A 26430-nucleotide genomic window follows, 5' to 3' on the forward strand; every position below is an offset into this window, starting at 1 on the left:
TTAGTAGAAACGAAGTCAAGATTTTGCTCAAGCTCGTCTCCAACTCGTGAGCTCAAGCAGTCTATCCACCTTGGCTTCCCAGAGTGCTAGGGTTAAAGGCGTGAGCCCTGCACCTGGCCACAGGCTCTTTTTTTGAAAAATCAGTCTCAAGGTGGAAAATTAAGTAGACTTAACTGAGAAGGGCAGCCATGTTTTCAGCTACCCCAGCCTGTCTCGGGGTGTGGCGGGGGGGTGGGGAGGAGTCCTCAGTATCCTGAGGCCTCTTGAGGTTTGGGATTTTGGGGAGTTTTTTTTGCAGTTTTTGGCCAGGCCAGGCTTGAACCCGCAATCTCCGGTATATGGGGCCGGCCCCCTACTCCTTTGAGCCACAGGCACCGCCTGGTTTGTTTGTTTTTTTTAACAGCTTTATTGAGATACAATTTACATACTGTACAATTCAGCCACGTAAAGCATACCATTCATTGGTTTTTAGAGCTGTGCAATCTTCACCACAAACTAATTGTAGAACATCTTCATCACCCCAAAGAGAAACCCCATACTCAGCAATCAACCTCCCTTCCCTCCCCCAGCCCTCTTCCCAATCCCTGACGCCCGCTTGCTTACTTTATGTCTCTGTGGCTTTGCCTGTTCTGGACTTTTATGTAGATGCGGTCATATGATATGTGACCTTCGGTGTCTGGCTTTCCCTCTGCCTCACCTTCCTGAGCTGCCTGCTCCCAGTCTGGATGTTTCTGCAGCACCTCCTATTCCTTTTAGCTTTCTCATCAGTTCCTGGTTGAGAGCCTGCTTTATTATCTGAATGAGGCAGGCTTCTGGGCCTACATTGTCCAATACAATTACCCGCCTACCCATGGCCACTGTAGTTTTTTTTAAACAATTAAGAATGTAGTACCTCACTTTCACTAGCCACATTTCAAGTATTCAGAAGCTGTATGTGACTAGTGACCATCATATTGGAAAGTGTTGATATAGACCATTTCCATCATCACAGACAGTGGTCAGGACTGATCTGTTGGGTTGCTTTGCTTTTAGAAAATAGCCACCATGGCGGCGCCTGTGGCTCAGTGAGTAGGGCGCCGGCCCCATATGCCGAGGGTGGCGGGTTCAAACCCAGCCCCGGCCAAACTGCAACCAAAAAATAGCCGGGCATTGTGGCGGGCGCTTGTAGTCCCAGCTGCTCGTGAGGCTGAGGCAAGAGAATCGCGTAAGCCCCAGAGTTAGAGGTTGCTGTGAGCCGTGTGACGCCACGGCACTCTACCTGAGGGCGGTACAGTGAGACTCTGTCTCTACAAAAAAAAAAAAAAGAAAATAGCCACCATTTATTGATCATAACCACTGCACCTGTCCTCCCAGCAAAAATTAACATAGGAGGTTGGACATGGTGGCTCATGCCTGTAATCCTAGCATTCTGGAAGGCTAAGGCAAGTGGATTCCCTGAGCTCACGAGTTTAAGACAAGCCTGAGCCAGAGTGAGACCCCATCTCTAAAAATAGCTGGGCGTTGTGCCAGGCACCTATAGTACCTATAGTACTTGGGAGGCCGAGGCAAGAGAATCGCTCGAGCCCAGGAGTCCGAGGTTGGTGTGAGCTGTGATGCCAGAGCACTCTACTGGAGGTGACGAAGAGAGACAGTCTCAAAAAAAAAAAAAAATCACAGGAAGATAGAGATTGAGGCTCAGAGAAGCTGCAGTATCTCTCTCACTAGTAAGTAGTAAGAGTCTTGCTTTTTTTTTTTTGAGACAGTCTCACTGTGTCATCCTTGGTAGAGTGTTGCGGCATCATGTCTGTCAGCATCCTCAAACTCTTAGGCTTAAGCAATTGTCTTGCCTCAGTTTCCCAAGTAGGTGGGACTACAGGCGCCCACCACAACACCTGGTGGTTTTTAGAGATAAGGTCTCACTCTGGCTCAGGCTGGTCTTGAACCTGTCAGCTCAGGCAGTCCACCCACTTTGGCCTCCCAAATGCTGGGATTACAGGTGTGAGCCACTGCACCCAGCCCTAGACTTGCTTGTTAAAAAAAAAAAAAAAAAGACAAGATCTTGATATATACACAGGCTGAACACCTGACCTCAGAGTGATCCTCTTGCCTCAGCCTCCCTAGTATTTGGGACCACAGGCACATCCCACCACACTTGGCTGATTTCAAAATTTTTTTTAGAGATAGGTTCTCACTGTATTGTAGAGGATGGTTTCAAACTCCTGGCCTCATGCAGTCCTCCTCAGCCTCCCATAGTCCTAGGATTACAGGCATGAGCCAATGTGCCCGACCCACTTTCTTGTTTAGAAGCAACATAACACTTCATAGTTCTATCAACTGCTCTTCTATCAGGCACAGATTATTTCTGTTTTTTTCACTGTTAAAATAACAAGAGCACTTAGAAGGGCATTAGTTCAATGTCTTTTTTTTTTTTTCTTTTTCTTTCTTTTTTTTGTAGAGACAGAGTCTCACTTTGTTGCCTTCAGTAGACTGCCATGGCGTCGCAACTCACAGCAACCTCCAGCTCTTGGACTTAGGCGATTCTCTTGCCTCAGCCTCCAGAGTAGCTGGGACTACAGATGCCTGCCACACGCCTGGCTATTTTTGTTGTTGTTGCAGTTTGGCCAGGGTGGGTTTGAACCCTTCACTTTTGTATATGGGGCCAGCGCCCCACCCACTGAGCCACAGGCTCCACCCCCAATATCTTGTTTTCAAAGCAAGTTATTTTACATATTATTATCAAGTTTGGTTTTCACAGATAATATGCCAGAGAGGTAATATCCCCATTTTTATAAGCGAGAAAACTAATTTTTTTGAGAGAGAAAGGCACTCTTCCCAAGGAGTCCACTAATCATGGTGGACTGTCCCCTCCAATTACACTCATCATGCTTCTGCAGCAGGAGCTGCAGGTGTGATGTGCAAAAGGAGGTCAGTGTAAGATGACAAGTGACACTTGGCTTCATTGTCAAGGCTGGAAATGGGAGTGGAGGATGTAGAGAAAGACATTCCTGGTCTCTTAGGGCCAACTACTAACTCTTTGATTGGTTGACAGGTGAAGTCACAAGTCTGGGCTTGTATGAGATTCTAGTCTTGAAGAGAAACAAGAAATGTAAATATTTTTTCTTTTTTGAGACAGAGTCTCACTATGTCACCCTCGGTAGAGTACCATGGTGTCACAGCTCACAGCAACCTCAAACTCTTGGGCTTAAGTGATTCTCCTGCCTCAGCCTCCAAAGTAGCTGGGACTACAGGTGCCCACCACAACACCTGGCTATATTTTAGTTGTAGTTATCATTGTTGTTTAGCAGGCCTGGGCCAGGTTCAAACCCGCCAGCCCTGGTGTATGTGGCCAGTGCCCTAACCACTGACCTTTGGGTGGCCAGCCAAGAAATGTAAATTTTTTATCTGAAATCTCCCAGATGACATGTTGCCAATCACCTCAGATATGTTCAGCCCTCTCATTCCAGACTGTGACTCTTGCTTCAGGCCAAAACTTAATTTTCGGGCTGCACCTGTGGCTCAAAGAAGTAGGGCTCCAGCCCCATATGCCAGAGGTGGCGGGTTCAAACCCTGTCATGGCAATAAAAAAAAAACAATTTTCTACTTCCAATTATGAAGCAAGGTTCTAATGTAGGGTGTGTAGCTGGCACTTGATAGCAGCCACTGGGTAAGAGCCCACGGTCCCTGAACGTACTACCACCAAGTGAAGTGGTGGTAGAAAGAACCATGTTCAATTTGTCTCTTCCCAGGGGCCTTTTGTTTAATGGTCATTTGTAAGCAGGTCTTAATTCTGTTTACCCTGTCCTCAGTACATTTCTTCTGCCTTTCCAGGACACAGTTTTGGGTAATAGTCACAGTGACATTTCTGTGGGTCAGGTAAAGGTCACTATGAATTCCTGAAAACTAGTGTTTAATTCTCCACTTTCTCCAACTCTCTTCCTCTCCTCTCTGGGACAGTATGATGGTTAAGAATGGGGCTCTCGAAGGAGGAATCAAGTTCAGTCGGTAGTGGAAAGGTGACAGAGCATCAGGACTCGTCAGTTTCCTTCTTTGCCGGTTACTGGGCTGAGGTCCCTTCACAGCTGAGAGCTAGCATCTCCGTTTGCTTGTCTTTTGGAGGAAGAGGTGTGCATCTGCATATTTAGACTTTTACGGATGTTTCTTGAGCAGCCTTCCTCTCACTTCGCCTCGAGGCGTGTCCTCTTGGCCTGAGGCTGGGGGAAACACCTGAACATGTGGAATCCCAATGCTGGGCAACCAGGGCCAAATCCATATCCCCCTAACATCAGGTACCCTGGAGGTTGCAATCCTGCCCATCTACCACCTGTCAATCCAGTCTGTCCTCCTGGCCCCATTCCCGCTCCCCCAGGAGTTCCCCAGGGAAATCCAGCTTTCCCTCCAGCTGGGCCTCCTCATCCTGTGCCACAGCCAGGGTATCCAGGATGCCAACCCCCAAGTCCCTACCCTCCTCCATACCCACCACCTGCTCCTGGCATGCCTCCTGTGAATCCCTTGGCTCCTGGCATGTCAGGACCAGGAATGATGAATGACAAGAAGATGAGGAGGAAAATGAAGAAAGCTCATAAAAAGATGCACAAACACCACAAGCATGGCAAGCATTCCTCCTCCTCTTCCTCCTCTTCCAGCAGTGACTCTGACTGAATACAGGGCCTGGACCCTTCCCTCAAGTCTCACCAGTTCTGCTCTCCCATCAAGCTTCAGATATCATGTTGTACTGGTGGAAATTACCCCTTGCACCTCCTACCCCCGTCTGAGCCTCACTCTGCTGTTCAGCCCTGACTGGCTAGGGAAAATGGGAAAAAGATTGTTACGGGCTAGCAAAGGCTGTCTCTTCTTGCTGCTTGAATAGATCTTATAGCTGATGAGTTTAGCAGGGGAACTATTTCTTGAAGATGGTGAGACCTTTGAGCTAAATGCTGAAGATAAGTTTAAGATCTATAAAATGTGATTTTTTTTTTTTTACTTTTGTAATACTTGTGGTTGGGAGGTGTTGTGGAAATTTAACTATGAAGAAAAAACTACCTTTTTTGTAATGTTTGGCACACTTGGGCAATTAGTGGGAAGTATACTTCCCAGCAGAACTTTTATTAGTTATATTAACTGCAGTGTTCTTGGGAGGTAGATCCATGTGGTTGATGAGCTCTGTCATATTGGAACCTAGTCTCTACTCCTTAGCTCTATATGAGATTTCATGTCCTACTTTCATTATCCAACTCTCAGTCCAAATAAAGCTATTTCTCCTGGGGAAAAAAAAAAAAAGAATGGGGCTCTCCCATCAACCCAAATGGATTAACAAACTTTGATATGTATGTATGCATACCATGGAACACTATTCAGTCATAAACAAGATGGAGACTTGACATCTTTTGTATTAACATGGATGTAGTTGAAAGGCTTTCTCCTTGCTAGGTATCTACCCAGAAATGCAAAAATCCTTTTACTACAAAGACATTTGTACTAGAATACCTATTGCAGCTCAGTTCATAATTGCCAAGTTGTGGATGCAGCCTAAGTGCCCATCAACCCATGAATGGATCAACAAACTGTGGTATATGTATATCATGGAATATTATTCAACCATTTAAAAAGATGGGAGACTTTACATCTTTTACATTTACCTAGATGGAGTTGAAATACATTCTTAGTAAAGTATTGCAAGAACGGAAAAATAAATACCCAGTGTACTCCATACCAATATGAAATCAATATATAAACAATTACATGCTCATAAGAACAATAAAACACTAATACAGTCTAGTTCAGTGGGAGGAGGAGTGGGGAGGACTTTTGGCAGGATGGAGGGAGGGCAGGAGGCAGGATCTCACCTAATATGCACATTGCAAGGGTGTATAACATGCCTCCTGTGTGAGGGGCTCTTCTACAAATGGAACTTTACCCTGGAAGGGAGAACAATGTAACCTAAAAATCGTACCCTCATTAATTTGAAAAACTTAAAACCGAAAAAAAAACAATTAAAATGGGCGGCGCCTGTGGCTCAGTGGGAAGGGCGCTGGCACCATATACCGGGTGGCGGTTCAGGCCCAGGCCGGCCAGACTGCAACAACAACAACAAAAAATAGCTAGGTGTTGTGGCTGGCGCTTGTAGTCCCAGCTACTAGGGACTGAGGCTAAGGCAGGAGAGTCACTTAAGCCCAGGAGTTGGCGGTTGCTGTGGGCTGTGACACCAGGGCACTCTGTCGAGAGCGATAAAGTGAGACTCTGTCTCTTAAAAAAAAAAAAAAAAAAACATTAAAAGCACATTCTCCTTAGTGGAGTATTGTAAGAATGGAAAACCAAATATTTTGTGTACTCAGTACTAATATGAAGCCAATAGAAAGATCGAATTAATACTTGCCCACATAAGAGAAAAACTCAATTCACTTAAAGTTGGGGAGGAGGAGAGAGGATTGGTGTGTTCCCACTTAATGGGCATGATTTAAAGGTATATGGCACGCCTTTGGGGTGCAGGACACAACTACAAAAGGACTCTACCTAAAAAATGCAAATATTGTAACTTGGTTATTTGTACCCTCACATTAACCTGCAAAAGAGAAAAAAAAAAAATGGGACTCCCAAAGTTGCCCACTGCTTGGTTTCTGGTCCCAGCTATCTCTAGATGGAAATGTGGTCCTGGTTGAGAGACCAGGCCAGGAGTTCAAGACTAGCCTGAGCGACATAGCGAGATCCTGTTTGTTTAAAAAAAAAAAAAGGGTGGTGCCTGTGGCTCAGTGAGTCAGGCAGGTGCTGGCCCCATATGCCAAGGGTGGTGGGTTCAAACCTGGCCCCGGCCAAACTGCAACAACAACCAAAAAAAAAACTAGCCAGGAGTTGTGGCACACCCCTATAGTCCCAGCTACTCAGGATCCCAGGAATTTGAGGATGAAATTTTATTTATTTGAGGGAGAGTCTCACTTTATCACCCTGGGTAGAGTGCCATGGCATCATAGCTCACAGCAACCTCAAACTCTTGGACTTACCGGCCGCAGTGGCTCACACCTACAATCCCAGCACTGTGGGAGGCTGAGGCGGGACGATTGCTTGAGCTCAGGAGTTTGAGGCTTGTCTGAGCTAGAGCAAGACCCCGACTCATGAAAAAAATGGAAAAACCCAGCTGGGCACCAGGGCGAACACCTGTAATCCCAACAGCTAACAAGGCTGAGGTAGCAGGATGCCCACAGCCCAAGTCTGAAGTTGCAGTGAGCTATGACACCATTGCACTCTGCTCAAGGCATAGGGTAGCACTCTGTTGTGACAAAAAAAAAACTCCGGCTCAAGTGATCCTCTTGCCTCAGCCTCCCTAGTAGCTGGGACTACAGCTATGAGTGCTCATCACCAGGCTTTTTTTTTTTTCTCACTCTTCTAAGAGACAGAGTCTCACTCTTGCTCAAGCAAGAGATTAAGGTTTTTTTTTTATGTCTCAAAAAAAAGCCAAAGTGTGATCTTGAGAAGATCACCTTGTGCCTCTATGCTTCAGTTTCCTCATCTGTAAACTGGAAAAAAATGCACTCAACTCAGAAAATGTCCGTTACGATCCCTCTTTTGGCCTGCTCTCACTGTGCCTGGGCCTGTGCAGTTAGTTGCATGTGATACAAAGACAAGAATCCACAGCCCTCGCCCTAAAAGAGTATGACCTGTGTGCAATAGCCGAATTCTGAAAAATGTACTCAGAAAGTTTGGAGGAGGGCGGCGCCTGTGGCTCAGTGAGTAGGGCACCGGCCCCATATGCCGAGGGTGGCGGGTTCAAACCCAGCCCCGGCCAAACTGCAACAAAAAAATAGCCGGGCGTTGTGGCGGGCGCCTGTAGTCCCAGCTGCTCGGGAGGCTGAGGCAGGAGAATCGTGTAAGCCCAAGAGTTAGAGGTTGCTGTGAGCCGTGTGACGCCACGGCTCTCTACCGGAGGGCAGTACAGTGAGACTCTGTCTCTACAAAAAAAAAAAAGAAAGTTTGGAGGAAACATGAGGTATTCTGCTGCTTACACATGTTCCTACCACTGAAGTAAGAGGATCAAAGAGCTGAACCTGGGCTAGAAGAAAATTCGATCCTGACAAGCTTTTAAGTCTTGAGGTCATTTGAGTTCGCTGGGTAATGGGAAGGCTGTGGTCTCAGACTCCTTCCGGGTATAGATATGGCTGCACATCCTCCTTTGCCTCCTGCCAAAGACTCCACATACCTTGTGTCTGGAATGGTGAGTGGCTTGAATCTGGCCCTTCAGTATCTTCCACATGGACCAGCTTCCTTCCTATCTGTAGGGTATCTTCAACCCAGGACTCACTGAGGGGAGAGGAAGACCCCAGCCATTTTTTTTTTCTTTGAGACAGTTTAACTTTGTCACCCTTGGTAGAGAGCTGTGGCGTCACAGCTCACAGCAACCTCAAACTCTTGGGCTTAAGCAATTTTTCACTTCAGCCTCCCAAGTGGCTGGGACTACAGGTACCTGCCACAACACCTGGCTTTTTTTTGGTTGTAGTTGACATTGTTTGGCAGGCCTGTGCTGGATTTGAACCTGCCAGCTCTGGTGTATGGGGCTGGCGCCTTAGCCACTTGAGCTATATGCGCCACCCTGGCTACTTTTAGAGACAAAGTCTCACTGGCTCAGGCTGGTCTTGAACCCATGAACTCAGGTGATCCACCCGCCTCGGCCTCCCAGAGTGCTAGGATTACAGCCATGAGCCACCATGCCCAGAAAGACCCCAGCCATTTCTCCCTGACTTTCCCAGCTTACTGTGGTCCAAGCCAAAGAGTATTTTCCCTGTGGGGAGTCCCGATGGCCTTGTCCAGCCACTTGTCCCAGGAACTGCTTCAATATTTCTACATCTGCTGGGCTTGTGGCAATGGGCCTAGGATGTAGCCCCCTGAGCTGGCTGGTTCGCCTCTCAATTCCTAGATCTTCACTCTTTGGACCTGTTCTGCTCACTGTATAGGTTTTTGTGGGAGCGCAGGCCATGACAGATAAGCAGCTGAGCCTACAGCATTGCTCGAAATCCCAGAATTAAACTGTCTTTCCTCTCTTTTTCTCCTTTCTTTCATTCTACATATTTATTCAGGGAGCATTGTGTGCTCAGCCTTGCCCTGGACATAGTGTCAGTGATGAAAGAAAAGTCCCTCCCTGCATATTTGGATAGAGAGAAGACAGTAAGCAAATAACATTACTAATCAATATAAAATGTTCATTCATGGCTAGGCATGGTGACTCACACCTGTAATCCCAGCACTCCGGGAAGCTGAGGCTGGTGGATCGCCTGAGCTCAGGTTGGAGACCAGCCTGAGCCAGAGTGAGACCCCCCACCTCTAAAAATTGCCCAGTGTTGTGGCAGGCACCGGTAGTCCCAGCTACTGGGGAGGCTGAGGCAAGAGAATCACTTGAGGCCGTGCCTGTAGCTCAGTGAGTAGGGCACCAGCCATACACACTGGGGCCGGCCAGTTCAAACCTGGCTGGGGCCTGCTAAAACAGCAATGACAACTGCAACAACAAAACAGCCAGGTGTTGTGGCAGGTGCCTGTAGTCCCAGCTACTTGGGAGGCTGAGGCAAGAGAATCGCTTGAGCCCAAGAGTTGGAGGTTGCTATGAGCTGTGACTTCACGGCACTCTACCAAGGGTGATATGGTGAGACTCTGTCTCCAAAAAAAAAAAGAATTGCTTGAGCCCAAGAGTTAGAGGTTGCTGTGAGCTATGATGCTACGGCACTCTACCAAAGGCTAGACAAAGTGAGATTCTGTCTGGAAAAAAAAAAGTTCATAATAAAATACAAGAGATAAGTCTTGGCTCAGTGCCTGTGGCTCAAGCAGCTAAGGTGCGCCACATACACCTGAGCTGGCGGGTTCGAATCCAGCCTGGGCCTGCCAAACAATGATGGCTGCAACCAAAAAATAGCTGGGCGTTGTGGCGGGTGCTTGTAGTCCCAGCTACTTGGGAGGCTGAGGCAGGAGAATTGCTTAAGCCCAGGAGTTGGAAGTTGCTGTGAGCCATGATGCTACAGCACTCTACCCAGGGAGACAGCTTGAGACTCTGTCTCAAAAAAAAAAAAAAAAAGTTTTATATCTATTTGAAGTGGATTCTGTGAGAGGATAATAACCTGATTCAAAGAAGGCAGTCAGTGGGGTATGGAGATGTAAAGGAACCATGAGGTGCAAGGCCTGGGGCAGAAAGGGTGACAGTTCCTCAAAAGTTGAGCATACAATTAACCATATGACCCAGCATTTCCACTCCTGAGTATATACCCAAGAGCAATAAAAACATGTCCACACAAAAACTTGAACATGAATGTTTATAGCATCCGTTATTCATTGTAATAACCCCAAAGTGAAACAATGCTTATCGAATGGATTGTGGGGAAGAAAACCTCGGAACCCTGACAAAAGTACAGCTAGCGAAGGAAAGCAGGGCAGAAACCAAACTGCACGATTACAGCAACCCCCTTCCCATACTCCTGTAAATCCTCACAATCCTGATGGGTATAGCCATCCTGGAAAGACAGCTAGTGATAGAAAGCAGGTTAGAGACCAAATGGCAAGGTCAGAGCAACCCCTCCCCACCCTCCAGAAATGCTTCATGGCTGGTATTCCTAAGAAGCATCAGAATCTCTTAACCCTGGTCCTGGCTAGCACTAGAGATAAGGCCTTTGTGCAAGATTAACACCTTCTGTGGATGACTTCCCTCACCTCTCATGACCCCCTCCCTCATTCCAACTACACTAATAAAGTCCCATGAAACTGCACAAGGAGGGCTGACTTCTGGTCAGACTCCATTTTGCTCCTTTAAAATAAAGCCTATCCGCCTGTAGTCCCAGCTACTTGGGAGGCTGAGGCAAGAGAATCGCTTAAGCCCAGGAGTTGGAGGTTGCTGTGAGCTGTGTGATGCCATGGCACTCTACCGAGGGCCATAAAGTGAAACTCTGTCTCTACAGAAAAAAAAAAAAAAAAGCCTATCAGTCTGGGCACGGTACTGTGGGAGGCCAAGGCAGGTGGATTGCCTGAGCAACAGTGAGACCCCATCTCTAAAAAAATAGCCAGGCATTGGGGCTACTCAGCCTCCCAACTAGCTGTAGTCCCAGAGCAACAAAATGAAACTCTGTCTCAAAAAATTAAAAATAATAAAATAAAATAAAGCCTATCCTTAGTCCCTGGACTGGCCTCCTCTCTTTCTTGAGGACCCTGGCTGGACTCTATACTCTATCCTTAAGCTGCTCAGGATAAACAAAATGTGATATATCCATGCAAAGAATATAATAAACCATAAAAAGGGACGAACTACTGGAACCTTGAAAACATTTAAGCTAGGCAAGGCACAGCGTTCACCCTGTAATCTTAACACTCTGGGAGGCAAGAGAATCCCTTGAGCTCAGGGTTTTGTTCTTTTTTTTTTTAGAGACAGTCTCACTTTGTCACCCTGGGTAGAGTCCCATGGCATCACAACTCACAGCAACTCCAGCTCTTGGGCTTAGGCAATTCTCTTGCTTCAGCCTCCCAAGTAGCTGGGACTACAGGCACCCACCACAACGCCTGGCTTTTTTTTTTTGCAGTTTTTGGCCGGGGGTGGGTTTGAACCTGGCACCTCCAGCATATGGGGTGGTGCCCTACTCCTTTGAACCACAGGCGCCATTGCAGTTTGGCCAGGGCCAGGTTTGAACCTGCCACCCTTGGTATATGGGGCTGGCACCCTGCCCACTGAGCCACAGGCACCACCCAAGCTCAGGGGTTTTAAGACCATCCTGAGCAAGAGCAAGGCCCCAACTAAAAATAGAAAAATTAGCTGGGCATTGTGGCACATGCCTATAGTCCCAGCTATTCAGGGGGTCGAGGCAAGAGGATGGCTTGATCCCAGTAGTGAGAGGTTTCTTTAAGCTGTGATGATTGCACTGCACTCTAGAGCTCTCAAGAAATAAAGAGGGCAGCGCCTGTGGCTCAAAGGTGTAAGGCACCGGCCCCATATGCCGGAGGTGGCGGGTCCAAACCCAGCCCTGGCCAAAAACTGCAAAAAAAAAAAGAAAAAAGAAAATGTTACGGTAGGTGAGAGAAGCCAGTCATAAAAAGCCACACATTGTGTGATTTCATTTCTGTGAAGTGTCTGAAATAGAAGACACTGGGTGGGTTAGATAACAGAAGTTTATTCTCATTGTTCTGGAGGCGAGGAGTCTAAGATCAAGGTATTGGCAGGGTGGGTTTTATTATGAGGCCTCTCTCCATGGCTTGTAGGTGGCCCTTTCCTCTGTGTGTCTGTGTCCTAATCTCTCTCTCTCTTTTTTTTTTTTTTTTTTTGAGATAGTCTCACTCTGTTGCCCTGAGTATCATAGCTCAAAGCAACCTCAAATTCTTGAACTCAAGAGATTTTCTTTTTTCTTTTTTTTAAATTGAGTCAGCATCTCACTTTGACACCCTCTGTACAATGCGGTGGCGTTACAGCTCACAGCAACCTCAAACTCTTGGGCTTAGGTGATTCTCTTGCCTCAGCCTCCTGAGTAGCTGGCTGCAGGCGCCCACCACAACACCCGGCTATTTTTGTTTGTTTTTTGTTTAGCAGGTGTGGGCCAGGTTTAAACACACCAGCCCCATAGCATGTGGCTCCCACCACCCTAACCGCTGAACTACAGGAACCCCTCAAGAGATTTTCTTAACTCAACCTCCTGAATAGCTGGGACTACAGGCGCTGGCCACAATGCTTGGCTCATTTTTCTATTTTTAGTAGAGACAGCATATCACTTTTGCTAAGGCTTGTCTGGAACTCCAGAGCTCAAGGGATCCTCTCACTTCAGCCTCCCAGAGTGCCTAGGATTAACAAGTGTGAGCCACCACTTGGCCTTTTTTTTTTTTTTAACAGAAGAACAATTTGGAATGCCTTTGGCATGCATTCTCTGCCACGTACATTACAATTTTTTTTTTTTTTTTTGTATAGACAGAGTCTCACTTTATCACCCTAAGTAGAGTGCCGTGGCATCACCCAGCTCACAGCAACCTCCCACTCCTGGGCTTAGGCAATTCTCTTGCCTCAGCCTCATGAGTAGCTGGGACTATAGGCGCCTACCATCCTCGGTGTATGGGGCTGTCGCCCTACCTACTGAGCCACAGGCACCGCCCTACATTACAATCTTCAACACATAATTATGTATGCAAAATAGATGTTTAGGCGGCACCGGTAGCTCAGTGGTGAGCCAACTAAACAACAATGACAACTGCAACAACAAAAAACAAATAGCTGAGCATTGTGGTGGGCACCTGTGGTCCCAGCTACTTGGGAGGCTGAGGCAAGAGAATCACTTAAGCCCAAGAGTTTGAAGTTGTTATGATCTGTTGACACTGTGGCACTCTTATCGAGGGTGACAGCTTGAGACTGTCTCAAAAAAAGAAAAAAAAGATGTTATAGATGTTTACCTTCCTGGTGGATCTCTGAAGACATTTGAAAGAGTAAACCCTGGGCGGCGCCTGTGGCTCAGTCGGTAGGGCGCCGGCCCCATATACCGAGGGTGGCGGGTTCAAACCCAGCCCCAGCTGAACTGCAACCAAAAAATAGCCGGGTGTTGTGGTGGGCGCCTGTAGTCCCAGCTGCTCGGGAGGCTGAGGCAGGAGAATCGCGGAAGCTGAAGAGCTGGAGGTTGCTGTGAGTCCTGTGACATCATGGCACTCTACAAAAAAAAGAAAAAAAGAAGGACATTTTACTAAATCAGTATTTTCCACTAAATTACTAAGTTGAATAACCACAGGTTATTAGGGTCCAACCAGGAAAACAGATAAAAGGTTAGGCATTTCAGACATTAAGGATTCTTAGCCGGGTGTGGTGGCTCATGCCTGTCTGTAATCCTAGCACTTGGGAGGCGGAGGCAGGTGGATTGCCTGAGCTCACAGGTTCCAGACCAACCTGAGCCAGAGCAAGACCGCCTCTCTGAAAAATAGCCAAGTGTTGTGGTGGGCGCCTGTAGTCCCAGCTACTTGGGAGGCTGAGGCAAGAGAATGGCTTAAGCCCAAGAGTATGAGGTTGCTGTGAGCTGTGACATCACAGCACTCTACCCAGATGACAACTTGAAACTCTGTCTCAAAAAAAAAAAAAGAGAGAAGTGTGGAACTGAGAAACCACAGATAAATAAACCACATACACAGAATTTGCATAGAGATGGTAAAGAATGAAGGAAAAAAATCTTCAAGTCAGGCATCAGTGTGAAGGAGTTACCATACTGCCTTTTTTGTGTTGATACGGATTGCTTTATCACCCACCTTGCCATACATTAGCGGAGGAACTAATGTCTCCTTATAGTCTTACTGGAGTAGGGCCCACCCATATGACCTCATCATATAAACCTTGATTAGCTCTTAAAGCCCCTGTCTCCAGATACAGTCACACCTGAGGGCAGTGTTTTTCAACATTTTGACCTCACGGCACACTAAATTATGTTGATTGAAAAAAAGTTTAAAAAAATATATTTACTCTGTTTTGAAATTCTTTTGAAAATCATTTAATTAATGATGGTTAAAATTGTCACGGCACAACTAAGATCCTTTCAGGGCACGCCGGTTGAAAATCACTGTCCTAGGAGCTAAAACGTTAAGATATAAATTGGGAGGGGGCCACAACACTATTTAGACATACCACAAGGAGTTAGTGGGTATGGGACTTCTCCTTGGGGAGACGAAAATGTTCTGAAATTAGTGGCAATTAATGCATGATTTTTTTTTATTTTTTTATTTTTTTAGAGAGAGTCTCACTTTGTTACCCTCAGTAGAGTGCTGTGGCATCACAGCTCACAGCAATCTCCAGCTCTCGGGCTTAGGCGATTCTCCTGCCTCAGCCTCTCAAGTAGCTGGGACCATAGATGCCCGCTACAACGCCCAGCTATTTTTTTTTTTTTTAATTGCAGTTTGGCCGGGGCTGGGTTTGAACCCGCCACCCTCAGTATATGGGGCCGGCACCCTACTCACTGAGCCACAGGTGCCAACCTGCAAGATTTTGTGAATATACTAAAAACCGCCCAATTATTCATTCTGAGAGGATGAACTTTGCCCTGGGGTAGAGAGGCGAGAGAGATGCTGGAGGAGCTGTGGGGTTGGCAGGAGCCTGTCATCTAGGCCTCTTCATCCCTGAGAGCCCCAGTACTGTGTAAGACTTTGCCCATCTCAACAATATTAAAGCTCCTTATTAGGGACCCTTTCAAATCAGGGTGGGACACTTTTTTTTTTTTTTTTTTGTAGAGACAGAGTCTCACTTTACCGCCTTCAGTAGAGTGCCATGATGTCACAGGAACATGACATCCTCATAACAACCTCTAGCTCTTGGGCTTCCGTGATTCTCCTGCCTCAGCCTCCTGAGCAGCTGGGATTACAGGCGCCCGCCACAACGCCCGGCTATTTTTGGTTGCAGTTCAGCCCGGGCTGGGTTTGAACCTGACACCCTCGGTATATGGGGCCGGCGCCCTACTCACTGAGCCACAGGCGCCACCCTGGAGTCGGGACACTTTTTAAACCTTCAAAGGCCAGGCTCTATCCTGGTGGGCAGTTTGCCATGGAGCAGGATCACCTCTTATCAACACCTACGCGTTTCCTATGTGCCAGGCACTGTCCCACTCAACTAGTAGGTTGTTTAGTTCTCAAAACAAATTCAGTGAGCCAGTAATATTACTCTCTTCATTCTTCAGGGCCAGGTAACTTGCCCAGAGTCACACTGCCCACATCTATAGATCCAGCCTGGCTCCAGGCCCCACACTGTTAACCAGCTCCACTGTGCCTTGTGTGACCCTCTTGAGAGCTCTGTGAGTTCAGGTGTATTATCCTATTATTATCCTCATTCTACAGATGAGGAAATAGGCTTAGAGAGGTAAATGACTTGGCTAGGGGTCACCCTGTGGCTTAAAAGGAAGCTAGGCCAGGCTCCAAGCCTGTGGCACGAGCTGGAAATCCTTCCCCAGCCCCTCTAGGATGAGGTGCCAGGAATGGTGTGGGTAAGTGACTGTTGTACTCTGAGAATCACAGGAACAAAGCCAGGAGAGGGTTGAGGTGGGAGAGTTTAGATGCAGGAGAAGCAGTGATGCCCATGTGTCCATCTCATCACTGCTTCCGCCCCAGCTCTCAGCCCCTCTTGGCCTGAGGGCTGAGCTTCTTCCTGGCTGGAGGCAGCTCTTTGGCAAGGCTGCCCCCCAGGGTTGGGAGAGAGGTGGGCAGCCTGCCAGGACTGTCGGGGCAGGCGTCAAAGGGATGCCAAAGAGGGTACCCAGGTGGCAGCGTGCTGGTGTCCCTGGGGCAGCCCTCTCCCGGTGTGGGTGGGGCAGAGGCCCTCGTGACCTTGCTGCTGACATTCCTCATCAGCCACGTGGCCCCAACTGGCAGGGACAGCTGTGCACAAGGGCCACACTAGCTTTGTTCCCGGCGTGGCGCCCGCTCTCCACCCAGGCCTTGCTTTGCTCCCACCTGACTCTTTCACTCGTGGGGCTCAGTGGGCAGCTGGTGCTGTGGTTCCCGCACCATGAGTGCCTAGAGGCAAGGAGCCACCAGGGTCTCCCCGAGTCGGGTAGTAGGCTCTGGGGGGATGGGACAGGACCAGACAAAGCAGCAGATTGAGAAGGGGCTCCAGCTGTACCAGTCCAACCAGACAGAGAAGGCACTGCAGGTGTGGATGAAGGTGCTGGAGAAGAGCTCCGACCTAGTGGGGCGCTTTCGCGTGCTGGGCTGCCTGGTCACGGCCCACTCCGAGATGGGCCGCTACAAGGAGATGCTGAAGGTGGGTGGACCCAGCCCCAGCGGCTAGAGTGCAGGCTGGGGCTGGATTCCCCTGGGCTCCCCAGCCTGCTCTGGGCCGCCTCTGATTCCCTGCATCCCACAGCTGACACCTGGGGCTGCAGCTCTGAAACTGTATCCAAGGCCTAGGGTCTTAGGTGATGGCTCTAGGCTTAAGATTCAGGCCTCTGGCCTTAAACTTCAGTGTCTGAGCCTCTGAGACTGAGATTCTCAGAGTCCAGAATTCAGGGTCTCAAGCCCAGGCCTCAGAGTCTAAGTTTCAGCCTTCGTTTTGGGGGTTCTATATCTGAACCTGGTGGGGTGTGGTCTCCAGGTTTGAGGCTGAGGGTGTGTGGGTGGTAGACTCTAGATCTGAGGCTTGAGGGGAAGGGTGAAGACTGTGAGTCTAAGCTTGGGGGTTGAGGCTTCAGGCTGAAGCAGCTAGTCTATGGCTGGGATGTAGAGGATGTATCTGAGGGCAGCATTGGATGGAAGGGCTGGGTCTAAGGCTTTGGGGTCTGCTGCTTTGGGTGTGAGGCTGGGGTGCGGGCATGGAGCCTACAGGTCTGAGCCTGTGGAGTCAGGGATGGGGCCCAAGGCTCAGAGTCCAGGCTGAGGGCCACCTGCCCACTGCCTTGATGGGCAGTTTGCAGTGGTACAGATCGACACAGCCCGGGAGCTAGGGGATGCTGATTTCCTCCTGGAGAGCTACCTGAACCTGGCACGCAGCAATGAGAAGCTATGCGAGTTCCACAAGACCATCTCCTACTGCAAGACCTGCCTTGGCCTGCCTGGCACCAGGGCAAGTGCCCAGCTTGGAGGCCAGGTCAGCCTGAGCATGGGCAATGCCTTCTTGGGCCTCAGTGTCTTCCAGAAGGCCCTGGAGAGCTTCGAGAAGGCCCTACGGTATGCCCACAACAATGATGACGCCATGCTCGAGTGTCGTGTCTGCTGCAGTCTGGGCAGCTTCTACGCCCAGGTCAAGGTGAGCCTGGGTCCCAGAGGGAGGTCAGGGCTTTGCAGTTCGCTGGGACCTTCTCATGGTCATTACCTGGTCCAGTCCTCCTTTTTTTTTTTTTTTTTTGAAACAGAGCCTCAAGCTGTGGCATCACAGCTCACAGCAACCTCCAACTCCTGGGCTCAAGCGATTATCTTGCCTTGGCTCCCAAGTACCTGGGACTGCAGGCACCTGCCACAATGCCCGGCTATTTTGGGGTTGTAGTTGTCATTGTTGTTGGGCAGGCCCAGGCTGGATTCGAACCTGCCAGCTCTGATGTATGTGGTTGGCGCCTTAGCTGGTTGAGCTACAGGTGCCGAGCCAGTCCAGTTCTCCTTTTAGGTAGGGACAAAGAGGATGAGAGGTCAGCAAGGGGGAAGACTAATCCAAGAAGGTAACAACTTGGCCAGGAAGGGCAGAGCCAGTATGCAAACCTTGATCTGTCTGACCTCTTGGGGGAATGGGAAGTTCCTGTGTGAGGACAGGCCCTGGGCCTGCACAGCCAGGTGTTTGCTGTATGATCTTGGGCAAGTCACCTCTGCTCTCTGAACCTTGGGAGGTACATCTACAAAATGAGAGAGACTAAGGCTTACCTCTCAGAAGGGTTGTAAGCATTCAGTCATCAAGTATTTAATAAGCATCTGTTATACCCAGGCGCTGTTGGCCTAGTACAAAGCCCTGGCCTCACACACCTTGCATTCTAGTTGGGGGAGAAAGACAACACAGTAAGTTAGTTACTTAGAAGAAAGTGAAGCAGGGCTGGGGCAGGCAGCGCCAAGGGTTGGAAGTCCTAACAGGGGTGATGTTTGATGACTTGAAGGAGAAGAGAGAGTGAGCCAGGCAAAAATCTGGCGAAAGAGGATTCTAGGCAAAAAAGAGGGAAACACTAAAGCAAAACTCCAGCCTGGGGAGTGTACCAGGAATGTTCCCAGAAAGAGGCCAGGGTGGCCCTGGGACATGATTCAGGTGTCCCAGGAGGTAGACGGGAGGGGAGACAGACTGTGAAGGAGCTGACAGCGTCAGAGTCTGCAGGCTTCTGATCATGTTCCCTTTTCCTTAAGCATCTGGACTATGCTTGGCCCATGGAGGATTTCAATGCCTGCACAGCGTAGATGCTTAATAAATCTTCCTGTTGGCTCGGAACCTGTGGCTCAAGCGGCTAAGGCGCCAGCCACATACACCTGAGCTGGCAGGTTCGAATTCAGCCCAGGCCTGCCAAACAACAATGACGGCTGCAACCAAAAAATAGCCGGACGTTGTGGTGGGTAGTCCCAGCTATTAGGGAGGCAGAGGCAGGAGAATTGCTTGAGCCCAGAAGTTGGAGGTTGCTGTGAGCTGTGATGCCACAGCACTCTACCCAGGGCGACAGCTTGAAGCTCTGTCTCAAAAAAAAAAAACAAACTTCCTCTTAATAAATAAGTATATTAATGCTAATGGATCAGAGCTGGGATAGGAGGGAATGAGCATTATCAGGATGATAGCCAGGATTTTCTTTCCAGGATCTAGATGTAAAAGGACCCATTCATAAGATGAGATAAGACTGAGGAGGCATGGGAGTTTCGTTAAAACCATTTATTGTTTTTTGTGTGTGTGTGTGTGTGTTTTTTTTTGTAGAGACAGAGTCTTACTTTATTGCCCTCAGTAGAGTGCTGTAGCGTCATAGCTCACAGTAACCTCCAACTCCTGGGCTTAGGCGATTCTCTTGCCCCAGCCTCCCCAGCAGCTGGGACTGCAAGCGCCCACCACAACTATTTAAAACCATTTATTTTTAAGAAAATCATCCATACAAGAAAGCAGAGCAGCTCAGCGCTTGTAGCTCAGCAGCTAGGGCGTCAGCCACATACACGAGCTGGCGGGTTCCAACCCGGCCCAGGCCAGCTAAACAACAATGACAACTACAACCAAAAAATAGCTGGGTATTATTGTGGGTGTCTGTAGTCCCAGCTACTCAAGAGGTTGGGGCAAGAGAATCACTTAAGCCCAAGAGTTTGAGGTTGCTGTGAACTGTGACACCATCGCCATGGCACTCTACGGAGGGCGATAAAGTGAGACTCCATCTCTAAAAAAAAAAAAAAAAAGAGGGTGGTGCCTGTGGCTAAAGGAGTAGGGTGCTGGTCCCATATGCCGGAGGTGGCGGGTTCAAACCCAGCCCCAGCCAAAAACCACAAAAAAAAAAAGAATAGTTTAACGAATCACCATACACTCACCACTTAGATTTAACAAGTATTAATATTCTTGCCATCTTTGATGTACATATTTACCTGAAGTATTATAATAGAAAATTAGAGACATTAAGATATTTTACCCTGAAGTAGTTTTGTACACATCTGTAAACTTTTTTTAAAAAGCGCAATTTTGGCCAGGTACAGTGCTGTAATCCTAGCACTCTGGGAGGCCGAGTGCGGTGGTTAGCTTGAGCTCACAATTTTGAGAGCAGCCTGAGTAAAATTGAGACTCACCCCGGCCCCCCCCCACCTCGTCTCTACTAAAAATAGAAGAACTGAGGCAAGAGGATCTCTTGAGCCCAAGAGTTGGAGGTTGGTATGAGCTATGACACCACAGCACTCTACCAGGGCAACAAAGTGAGACTCTGTCTAAATAAATAAATAAATTACACATTTTCAAGTCCAAGTGCAGTGGCTCACGCCTGTAATCCTAGTATTCTGGGGTGGCACCCGTAGCTCAGTAGGTAGGACACCAGCCATATACACCGGGGCTGGCAGGTTTGAACCAGGCTAAAACAACAATGACAACTGCAAAAAAAAAAAATAGGGTGGCGCCTGTGGCTCAGTGAGCAGGGTGCTGGCCCCATATACCGAGGGTGGCGGGTTCAAAGCCGGCCCCGGCCAAACTGCAACCAAAAAATAGCTGGGCGTTGTGGCGGGCGCCTGTAGTCCCACAAAAAAAAACCACAAAAAAAAAAAAGAGAGTTCAAGAATAGGCCATCTGTCCTCCACAGTGATATGAAGGGAAGCCAAGAGAGTGGGAGCAGAGGTGGCGAGGTGGCATCTGGTGGAGGAGGGGGAGAAGGGAGCTCCTCTCTGGCTTTCTTCTATCTCCCTAATAGCAACTAAGGGGAGGGCATCAGCTGACCATGGGCAGGTAGCAATGGCATGTGGAGGTTTGAGGAAAAAGTAGGAATGATTTCATTGCCTGCCTACGTCCATCTTGGTGTTCTTGAGTCTACTGTCTTGGCAGCCTGTCATTGAGCCCTCAGTGAGCAGCTGCTGTGGGGTGCCAGCAGGCACACTCTGGGGTAGGGATCTAGTGTCCCCCTTCCTGTGGGTCTCTGAAGCTGAGGAGGCCATTTGGGACTGGGTGAGAAGTGAAACCAACTTTATTTTTTTGCTTTTTCATACATTCATTCACCAAATATTTATTGTTCATCTGCCAAGTGCCAAGAACCACATAGCCTCTTGGGATGCATCGGCAAACCCGATGAAAATCCCTGTGCTTGGGGAACCCATGCCTGAGCTCTGGCTCTTCTCTCTACCTGGCTAACTCTCCCTAGATGCCAGAGAAACCCTGGCTTAGGGCAGCTCCTGTTACTGAGTATGTCCCCGCTTCCCCTGTCCCCTGCAGGACTATGAGAAAGCCCTGTTCTTCCCCTGCAAGGCCGCAGAGCTCGTCAATGACTACGGCAAGGGCTGGAGCCTCAAGTACCGGGCCATGAGCCAGTACCACATGGCGGTGGCCTATCGCCTGCTGGGCCACTTGGGCAGTGCCATGGAGTGTTGTGAGGTGGGGAAGAGGGGAAGGTGGCAGGTGGAGGGGGTGGGCCCCAGGAGACCAGGGCCACCTCCTTCCGGCCCTCTGAGGTGCCCGAGGCTCACTCCTGGCCCAGCCTCTCTACAGCTAAACCCTTGAAGGATATGTTTGTCCCCCTCAGCCCCATACCAAGTCCCATTCTCTTCTAGTCCATCTTCAAGGGACAGGTCCTCTCTCTGTCCCTTGCACTCTCTGTGCGGCCCTGTGAAGATAGAGAAGGCAGAGAGCCAGTCTCTGGAGTTCCACTGACCTGGGTTCATGTCCCAGCTTTGCCACTTCCTGGGTGACCTCATTCAAGTCACTTCTCTCTGAGCCTCATTTCCACCTGTCAAATGACAATAGCCACTTCACCAGGTGCTATGACCACAGTAGTTCCGTGTGTGAGACCTCAGCCCTATGATGGAATTATTGGGCTCTGAGAATGTTGGTTTCCCTGGACTATGCCTTCAGAGGGGCCCACTGGGTGGAGGGTGCCCCAGTGGTGGGGACAGATGGGCAGCCCCAAGTGACTGGCCTCTCTTGCAGGAGTCCATGAAGATTGCACTGCAACATGGGGACCGGCCACTGCAAGCACTGTGCCTGCTCTGCTTCGCTGACATCCACCGGAGCCGTGGGGACCTGGAGGTGAGGTCACAGAGATGCAGGGATGGGGCTGGGGTGCAGGCCTGGCCCAGACTGATTGATACTTCTTCTGGCTTTTCAGATGGCCTTCCCCAGGTATGACTCTGCCATGAGCATTATGACTGAGATTGGAAACCGCCTGGGGCAGGTGCAGGTGCTGCTGGGTGTGGCCAAGTGCTGGGTGGCCAGGAAGGCACTGGACAAGGTGAGGTTGGGCCCTTAGTTTCAGCCCCAGCTCTCCTGTGCTTTCACTTGGGGCCAGTAGGTCAGCTGACATTTTGTGGGTCTGGTGATGGGCTGGGGGCCCTCTCAGCCACTTTGTGTGACTTCAACTTCATCCTGGTCCTGTGAGGGCAGGACATTCCTGGCCATTTTCCAGGCTTGGAGAAGGCCCATGACTTGCCAAGAGACCGGCAGCTAGTAAAAGGCCTGAGCTGGGGTTCAAACCCAGGACACTGAGCAAACTGAAGCAGGAGTTTACCTTCCCACACAGCTGTGTCTCTTCCTGCCACCTTCATACACAGGGCAGCTGCTCTGGCCCATGTCCCCTCCCCAGCCCCACCTTCCCTACCCTGTCCTTTTCTACCAGCCAAGGCCTCTGTCAGACACATCTGCCCACAGCCCTGGCCTGTGCTCACCTTCCAGGCACTGGATGCCATCAAGAGAGCCCAGGACCTGGCCGAGGAGGTGGGAAATAAGGTCAGACCTGCTTCTTCTGTCTCCTGGGTCAAGAGCACCAGGGGGGACTGGGGCTGGGGTAAGGCCCCTCAAGCCTGTTCAAACCCTAAACCCTTCTTGATCTTCTGGGAGCTTTCAGGAGCCATCCTTGGTTCACCTAAAAAGCGCTTCTGAGGGCAGGGTAGGAATTTCATAGCTCAGAGGATAGCAGAATTCCTTGAAGGGTTCTTGATGTTCATTAGAAACTCCTCGCAGTGGCCTGCCTCATGCACTGGGCATACACAGGCTCCTTAAAGGTACCAGTTCTAATCCTCACCACCTTCCCTCAAAGTGGGTAGAATGAGCCCCATTTTGGCTTGGAGCCTGTAGCACACTGATTATGGCACCAGCCACATATACTGAAGTTGGCGGGTTTGAACCCGGCCCAGGCTAGCTAACCAACAATGACAACTGCAACAAAAAATAGCCAGGTGTATGACAGGCACCAGTAGTCCTAGCTACTTGGGAGGCTGAGGCAAGAGAATCACTTGAGCCCAAGAGTTTGAGGTTGCTGTGAGCTGTGATCTCACAGCACTCTACTGAGGGCAACATAATGAGACTCTGTCTCAAAAAAAGAAAAAGCCCCATTTTATAGATGGGAAAAGTGAGACTCAGAGAGGTGCTCAAGGTTCCACACCTACAAACTGTTCTATCTTGACTCCAAAGTCTTTTCCTTCCATAGTAATGTGGCCTCTCTATATTTAATAACTGTATCCAAACCTTAAAATGTTGAAGACAGGCTCAGCCATTTCCCAATATCTTCTAGAAGATGTGCACTTCTCTGGGATCAGAAAGTAACCAAAATGCCAAATATATTTGCTTTGGACTGGATTGTAGCCACTCCACTCAGGTTTGCTCAGGTTTCAGGCTGATCAGAAATGCTGACAAGCAGTTGCGTGTGTATTTCATTGATCAAAACAAGAAAGGTGAACGGTCACAGTGGCTTAGGCCTGTAATCCTAGGCCTCTGGGAGGCCAAGATAGGAGAGCCCCGTGAGCTCAGGAGTTTGAGACCAGCCTGAGCCCTGAGCAAGGATGAGAACTTGTCTCTACAAAAAAATAGAAAAAAATTAGCCTAATGTCTACTAAAAATAGAAAAAAAAATAGCTATGTGGTTGGTTCCTATAATCTCAGCTACTCTGGAGGCTGAGGCAGGAGGATCATCTGAGCCCAGGAGTTTGAGGTTGCTGTGAGCTTGATGATGATACCAGGGCACTCTAGCCTGAGCAACAGAGTGAGACTCTGTCTCAAAAAAAAAGAAAAGAAAAAAGAACGGGAAAGGAAATGAATTACTATGGAGACAATGCAGCCAGTTTGGGCAATAAAATCATGGAATCCCCAGGTGGTTATGGGGGTGAAGACCTCTGAACTCACCCAACTCCCTCTTTCCCCACGAAGGGAAAATGAGGCCAAGAGAGGGCAGGGCATTTTTCTTAAGTTCATTAGAAAGACAAGGAAGTGGCTGGGACAGGACCCTGTTTGAACTGACTTTTGATGTCCTCTCCCACCGCCACCCTCCCGTTCACCAGCTGAGCCAGCTCAAGCTGCACTGTCTGAGCGAAGGCATCTACCGCAGCACGGGGCTGCAGCGGGAGCTGCGGGCGCACGTTGTGCGGTTCCACGAGTGTGTGGAGGAGACGGAGCTCTACTGCGGCTTGTGTGGGGAGTCCATAGGCGAGAGGAACAGCCGGCTGCAGGCCTTGCCCTGCTCCCACATCTTCCACCTCAGGTGTGGGCAGGGGTGGGCACGGTCTCTCCGGGTACTGTGGGGTCCAGGTGGCTAGTTGCTGCAATAATACTGACAGCAAAGCCTAACCTCGAGCTTTCTGTGACTGGGCATATTCTAAGAATTCCTGAATATTGACTCATCGAATCCTTCCAGCAGCCCATCTAGAGATGGCCATTATCATCACCATAATCCCCAAAGAGAAGTCAGAGAGGCCCCTCCAAGTCATGAGATCTGACACCAGGGCCACACCTGCCCCAGAGGCTGAGCTCCATCTGGACTGGGCTGGAGGCCCCTGGGCCACAGTGGCTAAGGAGCAAGCTAGGTACAGCAGCAGCCTGGGAAACTAACAGGGGGCCCTTCCCTGGCCCCAAGGCTGGACAGTGGCCAGGGACACTTCCCAGGCCCTGCAGAGGGCAGGGAAGGAAGAGACAGCAGGGCCAGGGTTCCAGCTGGAAGAACGGCTTCAGGGGAGTGGACAGAGCCTTTTGTCTCCCCAGGTGCCTGCAGAACAATGGGACCCGGAGCTGCCCCAACTGCCTCCGCTCTTCCATGAAACCTGGCTTTGTGTGACTCCCAGCAGCAGTCTTGGGCTTCCACCTCGCTTCCTCCTCCTGTGCCACGGCAATCACATGCGGGAGGCCTCTGTCCACTCCTGGGGCAGCAGCCAGCACCTGAGCCTGCCCACTGCTGCTCCATGGGGCCCTGCTGCCCTCCAGCCCCTTTGTACTTTGCTCTTTATAGAAAAATAAACTGTTTGTACCTGGTCCCTGTGATTCTTCCCTGCCTGAGGTCTGAGAAGCCGGGGGAGGGTGAGAGTGAGGCTCCCACCGGAGCTCCCTCAGACGCAAGCACTCCCCCTGCATTCACCCCTCCAAGCACTTGATATGCCACAATGACCACCCAGAGATGAGATCCCTGCTGTGAGAAGCTGACACTGAGGGATTAGCAGGGGGATATGGTACATAATAAGCATAACAAGCAACGTGTGGAAAGTCTTGTTAGAAGGCTTTTAGTGGGTGGCGTCTGTGGCTCAGTGAGTAGGGCGCCGACCCCATATACCGAGGGGGCGGGGTTCCCCAGCCAAATTGCAACAAAAAATAGCTGGGTGTTGTGGCGAGCATCTGTGGTCCCAGCTACTGGGGAGGCTGAGGCAAGAGAATCACCTTAAGCCCAGGAGCTGGAAGTTGCTGTGAGCTGTGACAGCACAGCACTCTACCAAGGGCAATAAGGTGAGACTCTGTCTCTACAAAAAAAAAAGAAGGCTTTTAGAGACCGACTGTATCCCCCCAAATTCATGTTTGCAGACCTAGACAACTCCATTTAGACTTGCTACATGTGTAACAAAACAGGGGCGGCACCTGTGGCTCAGTGAGTAGGGCGCCAGCCCCATATGCCAAGGGTGGCGGGTTCAAACCCAGCCCCGGCCAAACTGCAACAAAAAATAGCCCGGCGTTGTGGCGGGCGCCTGTAGTCCCAGCTGCTTGGGAGGCCGAGACAAGAGAATAGAGTAAGCCCAAGAGTTAGAGGTTGCTGTGAGTCATGTGATCTCATGGCACTCTACCCGAGGGCAGTACAGTGAGACTCCATCACTACAAAAAAAAAAAAAAAAAAAAAAACACCACAGACTGGGTAATTTATAAACAACAGGCATTTGTTCTTCACAGTTCTAGAGGCTGGAAAGTCCAAGATGGAGAAGCCAATAGATTTGCTGTCTGATAAGGGCTTGTGTTCTGGCTCATAGATGGTGCCTTTTTACTGTGACCTTGCAGGGTGGAAAGAACAATTCAGCTCTGTGGGGTCCCCCCTTTTTTTTTCAGGCAGAGTCTCACTATGTCACCCTTGGTAGAGTACCATGGTGTCATAGTTTACAGCAACCTCAAACTTTTGGGCTCAAGCAATTCTCTTGCCTC

General features: G+C 49.4%; 2 protein-coding genes across 7 annotated transcripts; both read left to right on the forward strand.

Moving 5' to 3' along the window:
* Positions 1-3932: 3932 nt before the first annotated feature.
* On the forward strand, positions 3933-4923 carry LOC128564868 (proline-rich protein 13-like). Its single transcript, XM_053560805.1, has 2 exons — positions 3933-4101; positions 4190-4923. Exons 1-2 carry the CDS (start codon positions 3948-3950, stop codon positions 4636-4638), a joined length of 603 nt encoding a protein of 200 aa, XP_053416780.1. The 5' UTR covers positions 3933-3947; the 3' UTR covers positions 4639-4923.
* A 10572-nt stretch (positions 4924-15495) lies between these two features.
* On the forward strand, positions 15496-25284 carry RAPSN (receptor associated protein of the synapse). Of its 6 annotated transcripts, none has more exons than XM_053560795.1 (8): positions 15501-16693; positions 17336-17674; positions 21269-21427; positions 21980-22078; positions 22158-22280; positions 22697-22774; positions 24321-24520; positions 25018-25284. In XM_053560795.1, exons 1-8 carry the CDS (start codon positions 16502-16504, stop codon positions 25088-25090), a joined length of 1263 nt encoding a protein of 420 aa, XP_053416770.1. In that variant the 5' UTR covers positions 15501-16501; the 3' UTR covers positions 25091-25284. The 6 variants fall into 6 exon arrangements, with proteins under 6 accessions (XP_053416773.1, XP_053416774.1, XP_053416770.1 ...); XM_053560796.1 differs by having other exon boundaries at positions 15505-16693; positions 22721-22774; XM_053560799.1 differs by lacking the exon at positions 21269-21427 and having other exon boundaries at positions 15499-16693.
* The last annotated feature ends 1146 nt before the right edge of the window (positions 25285-26430 follow it).

Source organism: Nycticebus coucang, chromosome 14 (assembly GCF_027406575.1).
Source record: "Nycticebus coucang isolate mNycCou1 chromosome 14, mNycCou1.pri, whole genome shotgun sequence".
Lineage (NCBI taxonomy): Eukaryota > Metazoa > Chordata > Mammalia > Primates > Lorisidae > Nycticebus > Nycticebus coucang.

What these genes read in the sequence shown, in the direction of transcription:
- RAPSN (XM_053560795.1), top strand. Translation starts at nt 16,502, where the DNA reads ATGGGACAGGACCAGACAAAGCAGCAGATTGAGAAGGGGCTCCAGCTG. An exon ending in GCTACAAGGAGATGCTGAAG is followed by an intron (nt 16,694 to 17,335) that starts GTGGGTGGACCC and finishes CTTGATGGGCAG; the next exon opens with TTTGCAGTGGTACAGATCGA. An exon ending in GGAGCCGTGGGGACCTGGAG is followed by an intron (nt 22,079 to 22,157) that starts GTGAGGTCACAG and finishes CTGGCTTTTCAG; the next exon opens with ATGGCCTTCCCCAGGTATGA.
- LOC128564868 (XM_053560805.1), top strand. Translation starts at nt 3,948, where the DNA reads ATGGGGCTCTCGAAGGAGGAATCAAGTTCAGTCGGTAGTGGAAAGGTG. An exon ending in CTTGTCTTTTGGAGGAAGAG is followed by an intron (nt 4,102 to 4,189) that starts GTGTGCATCTGC and finishes TCTTGGCCTGAG; the next exon opens with GCTGGGGGAAACACCTGAAC.